The 16,279-nt window shown below is 44.9% G+C and overlaps 5 protein-coding genes across 5 annotated transcripts; 3 read left to right on the top strand and 2 right to left on the bottom strand.

Annotated features, from left to right (window-relative positions):
- Positions 1 to 537: 537 nt before the first annotated feature.
- Positions 538 to 1,442, top strand: EDB82DRAFT_560460 (uncharacterized protein; the record flags this gene model as incomplete). Its single annotated transcript, XM_025736645.2, has 1 exon — positions 538 to 1,442. One exon carries the CDS (start codon positions 538 to 540, stop codon positions 1,435 to 1,437), a length of 900 nt encoding a protein of 299 aa, XP_025591585.1. The 3' UTR covers positions 1,438 to 1,442.
- A 1,910-nt stretch (positions 1,443 to 3,352) lies between these two features.
- On the top strand, positions 3,353 to 6,065 carry EDB82DRAFT_547720 (uncharacterized protein; the record flags this gene model as incomplete). Its single annotated transcript, XM_065609505.1, has 5 exons — positions 3,353 to 3,518; positions 3,585 to 4,241; positions 4,376 to 4,435; positions 4,550 to 5,694; positions 5,895 to 6,065. 5 exons carry the CDS (start codon positions 3,353 to 3,355, stop codon positions 6,063 to 6,065), a joined length of 2,199 nt encoding a protein of 732 aa, XP_065463049.1.
- A 1,113-nt stretch (positions 6,066 to 7,178) lies between these two features.
- EDB82DRAFT_437250 (cutinase-domain-containing protein) lies at positions 7,179 to 8,008 on the bottom strand (the record flags this gene model as incomplete). Its single annotated transcript, XM_065607764.1, has 2 exons — positions 7,179 to 7,503; positions 7,560 to 8,008. 2 exons carry the CDS (start codon positions 8,006 to 8,008, stop codon positions 7,179 to 7,181), a joined length of 774 nt encoding a protein of 257 aa, XP_065463048.1.
- Positions 8,009 to 10,790: 2,782 nt separating this feature from the next.
- Positions 10,791 to 13,557, top strand: EDB82DRAFT_510914 (heterokaryon incompatibility protein-domain-containing protein; the record flags this gene model as incomplete). Its single annotated transcript, XM_065608870.1, has 2 exons — positions 10,791 to 13,137; positions 13,182 to 13,557. Coding segments are annotated over exons 1-2 (2,365 nt in total), but the record flags the coding sequence as incomplete, so codon positions are not given.
- Positions 13,558 to 15,020: 1,463 nt separating this feature from the next.
- EDB82DRAFT_578553 (uncharacterized protein) lies at positions 15,021 to 16,279 on the bottom strand (the record flags this gene model as incomplete). Its single annotated transcript, XM_025736639.2, has 4 exons — positions 15,021 to 15,319; positions 15,368 to 15,805; positions 15,857 to 16,043; positions 16,272 to 16,279. The coding sequence occupies 4 exons, from the start codon at positions 16,277 to 16,279 to the stop codon at positions 15,152 to 15,154; spliced, it is 801 nt and encodes a 266-aa protein (XP_025591580.2). The 3' UTR covers positions 15,021 to 15,151.

Raw genomic sequence — 16,279 nt, 5'->3', positions numbered from 1 at the left:
TTACGCTTTAGTGCCCAAAACCTTGAGCAGCAGAGATCGTCCACATCCCATGCCTGGTAAACTGGTTCATTTGCAAAAATAGTTGAATCTGAACTGACATGTAAGTGCACGGTAACTGGCACCACATCGAAGGTTGATACGTCATTTACATACGAAATTAGTGATTAGGCTTGATGGCGTTTTGTCGCATGCTGACATCTCTTAGCCGCCACCTGAAAGCTGGTCTAGACTCTCATCTCGGCTTTCTTCTCAGCCCAACAAACATACGTGTCACATTCCGCTCAACTGGAGCTGAACTTGTGGAGGTGTTCCTGGCGCATGCAATGGACATCGGTGTCACTGCATTAAATTCAATAACGGTGAATGCTCGCTTTGGGACATGTTGTTATAGAAATCTTGTCCCAGCAATATGATGTTAAAGGTACTCGCCAAGTATATATATGGCCTCTCTGCACGGCTTATCATTCCTTTCACCTTGCACATCCAAAAAACACATTTTATTCTAACTAAGCATTATCTTTGAAAAGCACGTACAAGATGTTCAAGCTTCTACACGGGAAGTTCATCATCGCAAACCGTATGCAGCCAGATGGCGATACCATCAGGTTCAAGCCTGACAACGCTGGTTTCGTCGAAGAGCTGCGAAGAGGATCTCCTGGTAGCTCCATCAACGATAAAGGTGTCAATATCCGCTTGGAAGCGGTTGATGCACTGGAAAAAAACCAAGAGTTAATGGGCGCCACAGCCGCTCGTGACGAGCTATTGCATATGCTCGGGTTTACGGGTGTCAGATATACTGGCGACCCCCCGTTTTTTATCAGTTCTGGCGATCAAGAAGTCATTGGGCATGTATCGTCCAATGGTTTTGACAGCTTTGGCACACGGCTAGTTGGCTTCGTCTACAAAGGCGATGGTAGCGTGCACGGCTCGGATGGCTCTGACATCTCCCTAGATGAAGGCCTGGTAAATGAATCTGTCAACACCGCTCTGCTCTCTGAGGGATATGTCTTCCCAGCATTCTACGACACTCTACCGGAGAATATACGCGAACATTTGGCCACCAAGTCAAAAGCTGCCCGCAGGGCAAACAAGGGCGCCTGGCCACGATCGAAGGGTTTCCCAGGAGATCCGCTCATCCTTGAGACGCCAATCTTGGCAAGCCTGAGAGAGGCGGTCTTATGGCCCAAGCTCTACCGCCGTCTAGAAAGTTACCTCAAGTCAGGTCGACATAAAACTTTGGATGGCTTTAGTGAATGGCTTCAAGAAGACCCCCAGTCGCGCGACGACGGCATCCTTCTCATCCAGAGCAACCCGCCTGAATCAGTCCGCCTGCACGATGTGGTGGAGGCTTCCGGCAATAGCGTCGAGCTCAAGTTCTGGCCTGAAGACTTCATTGTCCAAGGCCACCCTACGAACACCAACGGATCCCAGCAGTGAGATACACACTTCTTAAATCGGCTAATAGCCTATACAACACAAACCAATTCCCATAGCTCATGATATATAATAAAATTTATACATTTGCAAAATGGCTCTCCAATGCTGTAGTTATATTTTATCTGGTTGCAGAAAAACCCCGCCACATGTCTTATCCTTGTCTTTGACCAACATTTTCCAGTTCAATACTCATATCACTCTCCAATTAACGCTCATTACTCTCATCTAACTAAATAACCTTCTTGCATGCTACCAAGATAATCATGCACTACCCCCAATCAATTTTATGCTCAAGCCCGCATCGCTCCGCCCGTCCTCGTGTTCCATCGCATTATCGAATCTACAACCCTATAATACGGCAACCATCCTCGCTTCTGTCGGCCTCGCGCTTACCATGACACACTCTTTGCATGCTTCTCGACCGTTTTTACTTATGATCGAAGAACCAGCGTCTTTGCTCTTATGGAATGGAGGTTCACAATAGCTATAACGCCAAACCAGAACATTTCCACGGACTAAATCATGACTTGACTTCCGTTGCTAAACAGTTTTGTTAACGGCAGCCCTTCTTATACTGTGATTATATCCCTAACGAGCGATATACCGGCGTTATGATTTGGATATCCATTTCGAACACTGCCCTATCTCAGCGTAGTCCCTATAAGTTCGACATCTTTTACGCCGCCTCTTGCAATACTCTCTGTTTGTTTGTTCCAATGGGACCATCTTGCTTCCACACTGCGGCAAGTCTGAATTGAGTCAACAAAGAAGATCAAACCAGACTCAAAGTCATACCTGATGTCTGTAACACGCTTCGCCAATATGGTAAAGAAATGCTGCTTGAGCATCAGGCCTAAAGGCAATCTGTATCAGCTGATAAGATAAGCGATATCTTCGGTCAGTGACGTCATGGAAATCCCTTCCACGAGTGACGTGGTATTAAATTGACTACAACGGTGCGTGGTGAATGATGCAGTAAAATCTTCAGCCGGTGGTTTTCCAGAGGCTTGAAAATCTCAGCAAGTGCCCTCTACTCTATTCTGGGTGGATGATACTGACAAAAGGGACTTGACACGACAAGGCCTGTGTTTGCAGGTCAAATGATGGGGAAGGGCTTTCGGAAATAGAGTCTCCTAGGGCTAATTTCGGCTGTGTTTCAAATGTTGGCGATGTAAGTAGGTTAATCAGGTGCAAAAACTTATAACAAAGGATGACAGCTAATGTGGATGTCTGAGGCGGGCGTTACGGGAGGAAGCTGTGGTGAATTGTGCTGGATCTTCCAGGTATTCGGGGTGTTACGTCAGCGCACTCGCTAAATTCACAACACGTACTACCTCTCCTAAGCCACAAATAATGGTTTGCTTGTATGTACAGATGTACCTCAGGTAAAGGCAGCCTATCAGCAGTAGATACACACAAAAAGTGCCTTGTGCCTTGCTGGCCTCCGTCTGATAGCGGCGAGCTGTTTAACAAAGCGTATGCGGAGGCGCAGGCTATTCTGGAAATGGAAATTCTGTTTTGCCGGCAAGGCTTAAGTCTAGATTTACGACAACCTATATTCTTTCTAGCAGTAATGGCGTGGCTATTAAGTTCAGTTTTTACTGACACAGCCGCACATCCCCGGTGGATTATTGAAGAGGCAGAGCGTGTGTGGCGTACCAATAATACCAATAGCTTAAGCCATGAAGTAAGATGAGGCATCTCAGGCCTCTCGGTCCTTGAGAGATCGAGGATTTAAAGCAGGGGTTCCTACATCTGTCGTCGTCTGGGAAATGCACTTTAGGAGATACGTCCAGTTATCGGGAACATCAATATCCAGACAGCGATATCTCAACTCATCACGAAAACCTCAAAAGAGTAAATATTCATGAATAGTAGATGCGACAAAAGCCAACAGTAGAAAGATCCTAAGATCATGGAAGCCGTGCCTCTGCAAACCCTGCCAGCTAATGGCAACAGCAGCGCTGCGCCAGCCTTTTCAGGCAATATGTCTAATCACCGTTCGACCGTCACCCAAAACAACCAACAATTTAACTATCCAGCCGACGATACCTCGGATAGTCCAGTCCCGACCAATATATGTAAGAATCAAAATAACATCAATTCGAGAGTTAGAAAAGACGCTTTTCGCTAACAAAGTGGGAAAGACCAGCCTGACCGCTTCATTCCGCTCAGTGACGAAGATTTTGCTCAGCATCCAGAACTTCCAGAACTCAACTTCCGACCACCAGCGCTTGAATTTTGTTACCTGATGTTCCTTACCATCTGGTTTGTCCTTTGCTTCTCCGGTGTCACCGCCTTAGCCGTTTTCGGCGAGATACAGCCGTCATGGTTTCACCTCGAATCGAGATTCGGTTATAACTTGTGGTCGTATTCCCCCGGTATAGTCGGTTTCCTTACAACGGTTCTTTGGAGGGGCACGCTCCAGTCGTACAACTGCATCATACCTTATGTCCGGATGGCCAACATCTCGTTATCTCAAGACGGCAATGGACATTTATCGTATGACAGACCAACCTTTCTCAACGTGCCGCTGACAGGAATTCCAGGCGGGACAGTCCATTTCGGTGCTCTTCAGAGACTTTGGAACTCAAGTGATTACCTCAGTTTCGTCCTCAACTTAAGTGTTATATGCACAACCATTCTGACTCCAATTAAATCGGGTATCTTCCAACTTGTCAAGGATGCATCAGGCTGGCGAATCCGGGTTTCAATACTATTTTGCATCATCGCTATGGCTGTCTATCTCTGGCTCTTTGTTGTTACTATATCCATTGCACTGCATCTAAGCAAGAATCGTACAGGTTTAAAATGGAGCCCCTCCACTCTTGCTGCTCAACTGGCTCTCATCCAAGGGTCCAACATTCTCCATAAGTTCAAAGATATCTCCACCCAAAAACCATGGGCTCTTGACTTGGCCATCACGACATGCAAGAAGAAGGGTTACTTCTGCGACTAGGGTACTGGAAAGAACAGGGTACCAATATGATTATTCACGGTGTTCGCTTCCTACCTCGGTCCAGGCCGCAGGAAACCTACCAGATAGATGAGGATTCGATCAGTCTAACCGATGGAAACAACGACAATGGTCAGCAAACTATCCCAACTACAGAACCAATAGCAGCCATCGGCAGGCTCAGCTCTCTACGCTATGAACCACGATCATCACTTCAACAGAGGAACCGACGACCTGATATAAATCGAATTTGGAACTACAGCATTTCCAATTCTTACCTTCTGGCTATTACAATAGTGGGAACCATCACCCTGGCCGCAGCCTCAATTGCTTGGAGCAGGGGTGATATCTATCGTCCTTTCTATTTCCCGCTTCGCCATATCGCTCACGCCTCGTCAAAGACAAACTTTATTCCGATTTCCATCCGTGGTCTTGTTTTCTCATTGTTGCCAGCCATGCTCTTTGGTATCTTTAACAGCAGCATCATACATGCCGATATCTATCACCGCTCCATGGCGCCTGTCCGGAACATGATCAAACACCTGCCTGACAATGACCGAAGGCGCCTGTGCCCAAAGGAGGCAGAAGTCATAGGCGCAACGGCACACAGCAGCATGTTACTTGACTACGTATCTCTTAACGTTGTAAGCTGCATCGCCACAGCCACGAGAGCGGGCCACTATCAAGTCGTTCTTGGTACTATTCTTGCGACGCTTTGTAACTCTGTCTTCATCATCGTTGGACGTCTATTTGTCTTTGGCGACAAGGCCGACAGTGGCTATACCGTCACAGTCCAATTGCGCAATTTCTATGCAGCATTCTCTATTATGATTCTGTATTGCATTAGCATCTGGATCTTGAGGCCCCGAGGAGCGGTTCGGACTTGCAGACGCATGTTTACCCTAATGGACTTCGGAATGCTCATCCATCAGAGCCATATCCTGAAGTGTCCCGAATTGTGGCTCCAGAACATCTCGGACACGGAAGACCACCTGAAGTCCCAGGCTCTGCTGGCCAATAGAATCTACCGTTTCGGTGTGTACACTGGAATGGACAAGCACGACTATGTCGGTATCTCCATCTGCGACGTGCCAGCGGCTTGGATGCATGATTCAGACGACATCACAAGTCTCGAATACTCTACGCAGTTAGCTAAGGATGCCCTGACGTTTGGGATTTATGATTGCTCATCATTGCTGTTTACAGAAGAATTTTTGATAGGTGGCCCCCGGACTTGGTCAAAACACAAGAGAGTTTACTCAAATGACTACCGCAGTTGGTCGAGGAGGGCTCGAAGGCTGGTAAGAGGAAAGAGTAAGGTTGATTCAGAACCCGAGTCGGGTTATCTTGCCGGAAATGAACATGGTTATGATCTTTCTGAATGGCAGTCTTCCTCATATCACCGACCTAGCTTACACAATTGAATAGCAGATAGAAATGCCATAGATATGTTAGAAGATATAGTAGATATCAAATGACGGATACTAATGCAGGTACATAGCATATTATGTTCTTCCCACTACATTCGATTGTCACGAAGTCCAATAGGATCACACTAAACCTTCTTGTAAGCGGCCTTACCCTCAATGTTCGTACATGTATCGGTGGCAATAGAACCGTTCCGCGGGCAGTATCAGCCCACAGGACGGACCTGACCAAAACCCGGGAATAACACGATACACGAAAAAATTCATGCAGAGACAGGAAAAACTATTGCTATACTGATGATTTATATCCCGGGTTATTCTAGTCTTATCGAGCCAAATTCAGCTGCTTCCATTATGTCAGCACCTGAAGGCACCCAATGCTCGAGATAAAGAGTTTGACAATTTGCCAGGTCGCCCAGTCAAAAAGGTTGCGTCAAAGACGATTGGCGCCATGATTCAAGGAGACATGCTCTAGAGAGTGCTACTGCGCTGAGGTACGTTCGTTTGATAGGTTTAATGAGAATATAAGAAGGACCATCGCATAATGACATCTAATAATGTCTTGAATATTGGTTGCTGAGGGAAAAACTGACAGTCGCTTCGCTTTTCACATGTGCTTGATGTACCTGCCCAACCAACAGCAGCGTTTCAGTAGGGCATGATGGGAATGCTCAGACGCCATAGATGTGACCCAGCCTCGCCATATGTAGCTAGCTTCATTTGTCTCATTAATTAGCATACAGGCGTGATTCGCCGAGGCTGTCGGTCGCAGTTGTCAACGGCTCGTAACGTATTGGGAATATTTATTATGCAGTTTTAATTAAAAGAAAACCGGCGGGTGATTGAAAACACTGTCCCTTTTTCCCTGAAAGAGGAACTAGCAGGGGTATAAGCTAATGAGACATGTAGAATTTCCCCTTTCAGTGAAATTGGGACGGACAATAAGGATGTAGCTACGTATCTAACACATGGAAATGCAGTGCATTTCTAGTCTACATGCTTAGATAGGTGTTATTAAGACAACTACTAACAAAGTTACCTCACGCTGTAAACAGGCTTATGAAGCCGCCAGCTTTGCCGTTCGTTTTGAATTGTAAATTCCTTAGCTTTATAAGTCCTACAACACCAATAGCTTCTTCCTGGTATGAACATGCACCCCAATTTTATAGAAACTAGTTCACGTCTCACTATAAATCCCTGGAACTGGATTGTTATGTGTTGAAGGGTTAAAGTCTTGAATTGATATATGAATGATCACGCCGGACCACTGCCTCACGAAGGGAGCAGGGCAGAGAAGGGAAAATTAGAGCCTATTCTGACCGTGTTATTCGGATCCAATGACCCCAGTATTCGAGCCTTTAGTGAATTTTAGCTTTCTTCAAAACATAATCCGCCGCCTGATAAACTCTCCCGGGGTAAGCAAAATGAGGCAGGGTCACTTCACTACCCCTGGCGCAGATGTTATCCCCAGAATTGCAGATGACCAAAGATCTATCCTCCAGCCCTTTCAGTGGTGATGGATGGAACGGATCGCCAAAGGTGACAGCTGAGCTCACCCTCTTTAGTACGACTGAGGGTAGGTACTTGGCAGCATTATGCGCCAATTGTGCTCCTTGTGAGTACCCCGAGATTGTGATCTTAGTCTGTGGACACTTAACAGCTACTGCAGCAACATCAAACGCCCTGAATGGTGGAATGATTAGCAAAAATGGGAACTACACGATGTGGAATCAACGTACATTTGTAAGCTACCATCGGGGTCACCTCCAAGCGCGAAGCCTGTCACATTTGCAGCGTAGTCAACCCCCTGCATAGCAACACTCCATGAGCCTGCCTTTTCACGGAGTGCTTCAAGAAAAGGTGGGCCAACGACGGCGCCAACATTGCCGCCTTCATTAGTTCCCTTGGCGAATACGACTGTAATATCAGCGCAGCGAGTTTGGTTTAGTGCATCCTCTTGAGAATTAATTTTGAACTCGGAGAACAGCTGCTCCCATTTTTTGCTTATGTCGGCCATGTTAGGATCGGTGCTTCCGTTCTGTGGAAACAGCTCAATGGTGATATCTTGGAACAGCTCGGCGATTCTTGCGGCGTATTTTTTAACATCGAGATGAGTTTTTGAACTAACCGACGGGTAACCATAGGTGGACGCCGCAAGGGAAAGGGTGATTAGAGCCCAGATTCTCATATTGAAGTTTTCGACCGAGAGTGAGAGAAGGTATGTAGGAGTTGCAATTGTGATGAGGATGTGTTTAATGTGAAAATCTGGAGGATGGGGCTTATATATATTCATACGCAGTACCCCTTACATGCAGTCGTTTATTCAGAGCTATAGCCATCCTTTTATGCTTGGTAATCTTATATTCACTAAATTCCAAGTTATGCCTAAACATCTCCCGAGTCCCGACCTAAATACTAATTATTTATCCTCATTCTCGGTCTCGGTCTATATTCCAGTCCGAGCTGCCATTAACTATATCCAGTTAAGCTTCAAGATGTCCCCACTATTATTATTCTCAACTGAGAGTTCATCTCATTGAGTGCTATAAATCTCCAGTGGGTATTGTCAAGGGTGTAAGCAAGTGCTTAGTAAATAAATTATAGTAAAAACCAGATGGATTACGGAAAATTCTTTTTTCTTTTCTAATTAGAGGGAGCTAAGATATTAGTAAATAACTCTGAGCGCTGTATTTCGGGTACTGGTAATATATGGTTTAGTTTGAAGCACGGTCTCATCAAAGCCTTAAATCGTTTTCCCATGCATTCTATAATCTTTGGTTAGATTAAAAGAAATACGCAACTATATCTTCTCGACCTCTTTTCTTTATAGAGTATCCGCGTGTATATAAGTGAGATTAATAATATATGAATATGCGAAGCTGTTAAACCCCTATGTGGAAATTGATCTGTGTTCTGATTGTGTTGTCTATTCGCTATCTGGCCTGACAACTTCTCCTCTTTTAGGTATATGCCTTATATTATCCCTTTCCAATCTTCTCTTAGTCAGACAAATATGGCTTTAACCCTTTTAAGGTTCCTTTAGCTAGAATAAACCGCTAATTGACTTATACAGGGTAGTTTCGGTTCAATTATTTTTAACTTGAATGTCTTTGGAACTTCAGCTGAATCCTTTCTTTACCTTTTCCCCTTCTGTTTTACCTTCTTTCCTCTATATTAGACAACTCTCCTTAAACGTGCTGGAAGAGGTCAGTCAGTGGGCATGCAGTCGTCCTTTCCGAAGTGGAGGTGGAACACGGGGTAGGTACGAAAAACCATCAGACAATAACAAAAACGTGTCATCCACTTTCACGAAAGACGTGAGGACCGGTACAAATACATGATATAGTAGGCTTGTGAGCTAGCTCAAACCAGTTTTTATAAGTCTCAAAAACTATCTCAAAAACTACCTGCCTTGAATTTTGTGAATGATTTCCTCAGCACTTCCCGCTGTTTGAGCCGCGGTCGGGATTTAGTTCGCCTTGTTACCAACATGGATCGGGTCATTCCCTCTCTGCAAGTGGCAGTCATGGCACCAATGATAGGGCGGCATCGTAGCATCATTGAGCTAGAGTATCCTCTTCCCCGGCCGCAGGCACTTTACGCTAGGGCTGGGTGATCCGGAAGAAAGAGGTCTAGCGTTGCAGAGCGATTGGCTGCTTATTCAGCTTTTCCGCTATCACACCCAACCTCGAACATCGAGGTTATGAGTTGATTGAAAGCTGGCCGCTTCTGAATGACCACGTTCGTCCAGCATTACAAACCAGCACGCTACTTCATTGAGCCGCCCGGCAGTTTCTTTAGAAAGGGCTTAGCAACTTTCAGGGCTGGGACGAGTCTGTAGGTAGTAAGCTGTAGGTCCTAGGCCGGCCCCATAATTGCGTTGAGATGACGCATAATGGTAATGCTTGGACAGATGACACATATTATGTGACTTGGCCTCTCAGTTCCAGGCTGGCCTCAATCTTCCTATCAACAAATATATAAACATGGTTGGTCGAAACTTCTAGTCTTAATGTTTAATGTCTCACACGTGATGTCATAATGTAACAATCGACTGATAAGAAGGGTACGTTCTTCAAAGGGTATTAAACAAAGTTTAGCAAGAATCTTCCTCTCGATTGCAGATCTAGATAGGCTGGTATGTGTTTTGTACATTTCCTTCCAGCCAACCAGATCTCTGGGCAGGTAGGGAGAACTACTGGAATACAGAGGGTTTAGCGCCAGATGCGGTCTAGGTTAGTGGGGACTCTTACTCGAGACAACGGTGACATGGACCCATATATTCCATCTCATCTACTGATGGTCGTCATTCATGAAGATATGATATGGAACGGCCTCCCGACAAACCCTTCCAATCACCTCATCATCATCATCATTATCAACTAATCCTCACTCTGCGAATTAAACTCTCCTTCCTCCTCTTATCTTTCTCATTCAAAACCGCCGGTCCTCCCCTATCTCCATTCCTCATTTTCTCCCTCTTTAGAGATTTCTCATTGTCCTCCAACTCCTTCTTTACCATCCGGAGTCGGTTGATTCTGATAACGAACATTCGGTAACGAGTTTCATTTGCTGAATGAACTGGTTTCTTCCCCCACATCGATCGAGAGAACGCTGGACTATTTTCTGAAGATAATGACTAGTTGTTTCAAGTTATGCAACTGCGAAGTACACACAAACCTCTAGATCCATTGTTGATCGTTTTGCTTTTGTATGTTGTAATAAGATGGCAGATCGTCCCAAATTAGTCCGTCCCCCAAAGCTAGACAAATGCTGCTGCATTGAACAGACAATTATGTTACTAAGCATTTCTTTCAATATGGGCTAACGTCCCAGCGTCAGAGCGTGTTGAATTTCGCTCCAGCTCGGGTGTATGCAAAATTGACCCACAATTGGATGTACCTTCTTTCGCATTCCCAATTGCTCTCCCGGGCTTACTGATTAGGCCCTGATAAGCCTCGCAGCCTAGCAGTATGCCTTGGTGCCTAAAGTAAAAGATCTTTACTATAGCCCAAGGGATTCGGCATTCAATTCCAAGCAAATTATTGCAAGTCTATATTGGAATCAACCTTTTTTCCCCCTCTTTATCCCATTCTTAAACTATCGTACATTTACCGCCATTATATGATATGAACACCTGAGTAGGTTTGAACTACAACGTGGGTTACTTATCATATCTGTTGAGAAAATTTCGCTCATTCAATCCCGGCTAACAGAACTATATACCCCTAAGCTTTCCGAACAGGAAGTCCTGCGTCATTTATTCAGATGTCTCCCTATGCCAACTTAAAAGTATCAGGGAGCCAGATTAGGCTGTTAACTATCTTATCGACCGAGCCAGAGATATCTTGTGAGCTAGAAATCGCTGAGCTCAACAGACACACGAAGTTCAATGCACTATCTTATGTTTGGGGTGATCCTAAAATCACAGAGACTATATTGGTCAACGGTGATAAAGTCCCGGTGACAACAAACCTGGCCTCAGCTTTAAAATACGCTCCTCATCATCTTACAGAATCGAAACACGCAACCGGCAAGAAATTATGGGTAGATTCTATCTGCATCAACCAAAATGACAAAGCTGAGAAGAGCAACCAAGTTGCCATGATGGGAAGAATTTACTCGAAAAGCGGAGCTGTTGTCTGTTGGCTGGGATTACCTTGTGACCCATTATTCGCTGCGATAGACGCCATAGAAACTGTGGCTTATGAGCGATATATCCATGGAACATACACAAGAAACGAAGAAAACCATCAGAACCTCGCGAACTGCATCGAGCAACTACAAGTCTGTTTAGGGAGCGTCAAGAGAACTGATGCTATTAAGCATCTTCGGGTCGTTGACGAATCTTCCGTGGAGGTTAGCTTGGTCGGAGATGCGCGGCTTTATGCACTTGCAAACGCCCTTCAGCATGCCACTGTGGTGATATACGATTTGCTGCACGGATCTTATGGTACAGAGCTGAGAATTTGTCACAAGAACCTTGAGGATACGTTTCGCAATATCAGAAATTGGCATGACCAGCTCCGACAACGTACCTGCAAACTGGATGCCAGTTTGGTCAAAAACTCCCATCACGTGGGTTTTCTCCTAGCCCTTTTATCTTTCAGAATGAACAAGTTCCGGAAAATAGTTGAAGACTATGTTCTCCAAGCAGTTCTTGATGAGGGATGCTGCAATGTATTCTGGCTGAAGTATCAACCGTGGCTCGGCGAAGTCAAAGGAGTTATAGGTGAGTCCCATGCGACTCCCGCTCAAGCACTTTTCGAAATTTCGTACTGGAGCCGCGTATGGATACGACAAGAAATCATTCTCGCGAAGCACCCCGTTTTTGTTTGCGGGCCTCGATCATTTTCAATCGAAACGTTAGAATCCTTTTCAGCTTGGCTAGGGTGGATCCAGGATCCATCAAACTACAAATTAACCAAGAAAGCGGGTCTGAGCAAGTTGGTCATATTGGCATATTCGCGAATTTGGAAACTACTTCATCACATCCTTGGCAGTCGCCAAGACAAAGGAGGTACAGGCAGTCATTGGTTAAGAACAAGTGACTCGAAGTTTAACATCTGGTGGGAATCGCCAGATGCCCGTGCGACAAACCCTAAGGATTATTATTACGGGTTTCTCGGTCTTACGGATCTCAAACTCACACCCGATTATAGCCCAAACAAGAGTCTGGGACTTGTCAGCCGTGATTTCATGGATGAATATCTCAAAGCTTCTTGTGATAAGCCCCTGTCCGATAGACCATTGGGGGGACCTTTGGGCCTTCTCACATTTGCTGGAGTTGGATACGGCTGGGACGCTGACCAAGATATGCCATCATGGGGACCGAATTTTCCAGGGCAGGCATTAGCAAAGCCTTCCCTAAGGGGACAAGCAGATGCAGTGGTTAGCACAGATTCAGTGGGGCTTGGAAGCGTCTTCGAAGTAGCATCCGACGCAAAGATAACCGGTCCCGATATGGAGGTTTCAGTGATTATTCTGGATTATATCGAAAATATAGGCCCGAGGGTCTCCGACTACGGTAAAACCGAGCTACTTCATCCAGAAGGCTTGCCAATTACTTGGGCCTTTGACTTCGCACTACGCCAAAGGAGTTATGTGTCAGGAGGCCACCCTCTGACCGCTTTGCACACTCTTCTCGAGCCATCTGCTGAGCGTGAAAATACGCTAGCTGATATGGCCATTGAAAACTCTTTGGAATTTTTCAAATTCTTGGCTCGTTTCGGCCGTATACTTCCTGAGAGCAAGTTACCTCGTAAAGTGGCTTGGGCACGTCTATGCTTCATGCGGGACTATTTCGCACAGGTTCCAGTGAGTAACTCCCCCCTACCTTCTACTATTACTTACTTCCCAAGGATCCTATCGACGATGTAGATGAGGACCAATTTGAAAATGAAGACAACTACTCAGACACCCTTCGTTCAAAGTCTAAGCCCTATAATCATTCTATATCAAGCACGAGGAAGGGTTATATTGGAAGATTTCCTCCGAAGATACAGAAGGGAGACTTAATATGCGTTCTGAATGGGCTCGACCAAGTAGCCGTGATACGACAGATGGGGAAGCATTATCAGTTTGTACGGACGTGTTTTATTATAGGGATGAGACGAGTCGAACAGATTCAGTCATTAGTAAAGCTTTATAGCCTGACTACTAGTAAGGTTACTTTAATGTAGGCGAGATATGGTGCGATTGACTATATGAAGTTTTAATAAATATTATTACTTAGAATTAATAAAACTCTCAGCCTGCTGTCTCAGTGCCAAGCGAAAGCCTTACTTTAGCAATGCATTCCATTTTCACTTAAAGCAATTAGTATTTAAATATGCATTTTCAGTGTGGTAAGCAGGGATAAGGTTGGGATAGTTGTTTTATCGTATTGAAATATTATGTAATGATTCCACAAGCCGTTAAACTTTACCGTTAAAGATTGGGCTATATTCACTATGTGAGCGATCACAGTGGTGCTTACAGCTGTCTATAGAGTGATATAAAGCTGCAAAGCGAACAGGTTAAAAAATATGTCTCACAACATAATGACGGCCTGGGAACATGAATATTGCTTGATGCTAAGTTGCCGAGTAGAGGCACTGTTTGTATATATATTTATATATATAGCACAAGATTGATACTGGCATCTTTGGTATATCAATGTTTGATTCCAATCAAGATATCTACACATGTCTCAGCTTCAACAAGCTGGAGAGACACAGAAACAACAGATTGATATGACTGATAGAGTATCACAAAGTGACTGGAAAATGGGATCGCATACCATGTATCACATCAACTAGCAAGCACAGCGTAACTTGGCGCACTAGCTATACTATTTAGATAAATGATATTCTATTCCATTCGCCTCCCATGTACTAATCACTCTTCCATTAGAATTTGGACTACTCATTGACACGAGCGACCTCCAGCTGATCATATGTCCATCAAGTCACGTATGTGCTTATGGCATATTCCATACCAGGATGTGCAACTCAGTCCATGTTGCAACGACTAAACATATATCCTAGTACTTTCTCCATTGGACAACATTCAGCTCAAATCATATAACTTTTAGAAACCAAGCGGCGACAACCAGACGGTCTTTCCGAGCCGGTACTGGACAAATCTGGTTAAGAACTCCATCGATTCCGAAATGACGCCATGGTCGCTGACAACAACGCTACGACAGGACCTTAACAGAAAATAAGCTAACACGTGAGAAGCAGTTGATCTAGGACATAGAGCCCGAACTTTAGAGGTCGGATTCGATCGTAGTGTAAGCTTTTAGTGAACTCAAAAACGTACCAGGGGCAGGCCAGTTCGCTAGGATTGGTTGTGAGGGTTTGGAGAGTCTGGTAGAGAGGTTTTCGGAGATCTTGGAGATGCTTGAGGAATTTGAGTTGGTATGAAAGTGTCGTCAGTGGGAGAGGCAAGTTGTCTCCGAAGGTCGAGCGATAGTCCTTGTCGTAGTGCTCCAAGAAGGCCTTTTCGCGCGTTAGACTTTGGGTAATATCTCTGCAGACCTTGATCTTAGTAATAAACGCGGCCGCTGTTAAACGAGTCGCAGAATGGGTTCCCTAAAGATCAGGCAGACAATCGACTTCCAAGCAGCTATATCGGATAACTTTCGGCTAGGAAATCGTCTTAGGGACCGCGGCACCAGTTATAAAGGACACAGACACCTGCACTCCTTGAATTTATATCCTCTTGCGGCTATGCTGGCAGACAAACAACGGATCTTTGAGGCCGCAGAACATAAATCTAGATTTCGTCTGCAGTTCCGGAACAAGATCAGTTTGTATGTTCATCAACATCAATCGATCTAACACGTCTACAATTCAGCCGCAGTATCCGGAGGAGGTACAAGACCAAGCCAACTATCCAACGAAGCAAGATAGTCCATCTCTATCCAGATGGCCAATTCTCTCAAGACTACAATGATGCGATATAATCCTGGCAAATTTCTCGTATCACCCATTCTTATATCCTCAACAATATCCTACAATTGTTGGTATTCTCAACTTTATATAATAAGCACGGAACTTACAATTGCATCTCCTCGACCAACAGCAAAAATTAGTTTCCACTGATGTTCCATAACCATAACAAGCGGCACTGCAATAATCTCCTCCTCGCTCTTGCGAGGCAGAATCATCCGTCGATGACATGCCGCTGTCCAAAGTCCTAATTGTCCTCTTGCTTGTTCAAGTGATCCGCTTGTGACTTTTACCTCAATCGATACTGCGATTGGGTTGTTCTTAACAGGTCCGTAGATCCTCTGGTTGATGGAACGTTTATTATGCGTGAGGCTGTCAAATATCTTGCTGATGTGTTGTGTTGTCACTTCTGAGGGCGATAGGGTAACTCCCCAGTCAATCATCTTCGACTTTGTCATGTTGAAGTACGAATCGGTTCGCACATCAGGGACGAAGGGTTTGATGATGTTTGCGTGTGTAATGATCTCGTGTTTTAGTGCTGGAAAAGGCTTGAGGGTGAGTTGAGTAATGGCCCGTGGACGTCAGCGTTCTAAGCTGACTCTGAAGCGCCTTGTGTCTGACGCGAAATTGTAGCCTCTTGTATATCTCATAGCGGCGAGTTCATCACTGTATTCTAGCGTTTTACTACTGGGATGTTCAAAGAACCACTGCGGCAAGATATGTTGATCGTTGTTCCTCAACTCTTCTTCTACTGCACCGGGAATGAAGTTGTTACCATGCGCGATGCTGAAGATCGTGTCATATGTCTTATGTATATCTTTTGGCAAATGAGATTTCTTCATCGTTATGAAACGAACGGGCTTCTGAAGTAGTTCGAGTCTGGAGCGCTTTGCAAGGCTTGATGATGGTTGTTTCGACAAAATGACCTAACACAAAGAGACAACTGAACATTGTCAATAAATACTACCCTATACGCCACCAAAACCATCTATCCGTCATCAATCATCGACTTACAAGGCCAT

This window comes from Fusarium venenatum, assembly GCF_020744135.1.
Source record: "Fusarium venenatum strain MPI-CAGE-CH-0201 chromosome Unknown EDB82scaffold_4, whole genome shotgun sequence".
Classification (NCBI taxonomy): domain Eukaryota; kingdom Fungi; phylum Ascomycota; class Sordariomycetes; order Hypocreales; family Nectriaceae; genus Fusarium; species Fusarium venenatum.
The sequence above is the reverse complement of the archived record's forward strand: the minus strand, read 5'-3'. Positions and strand labels throughout refer to the sequence as shown.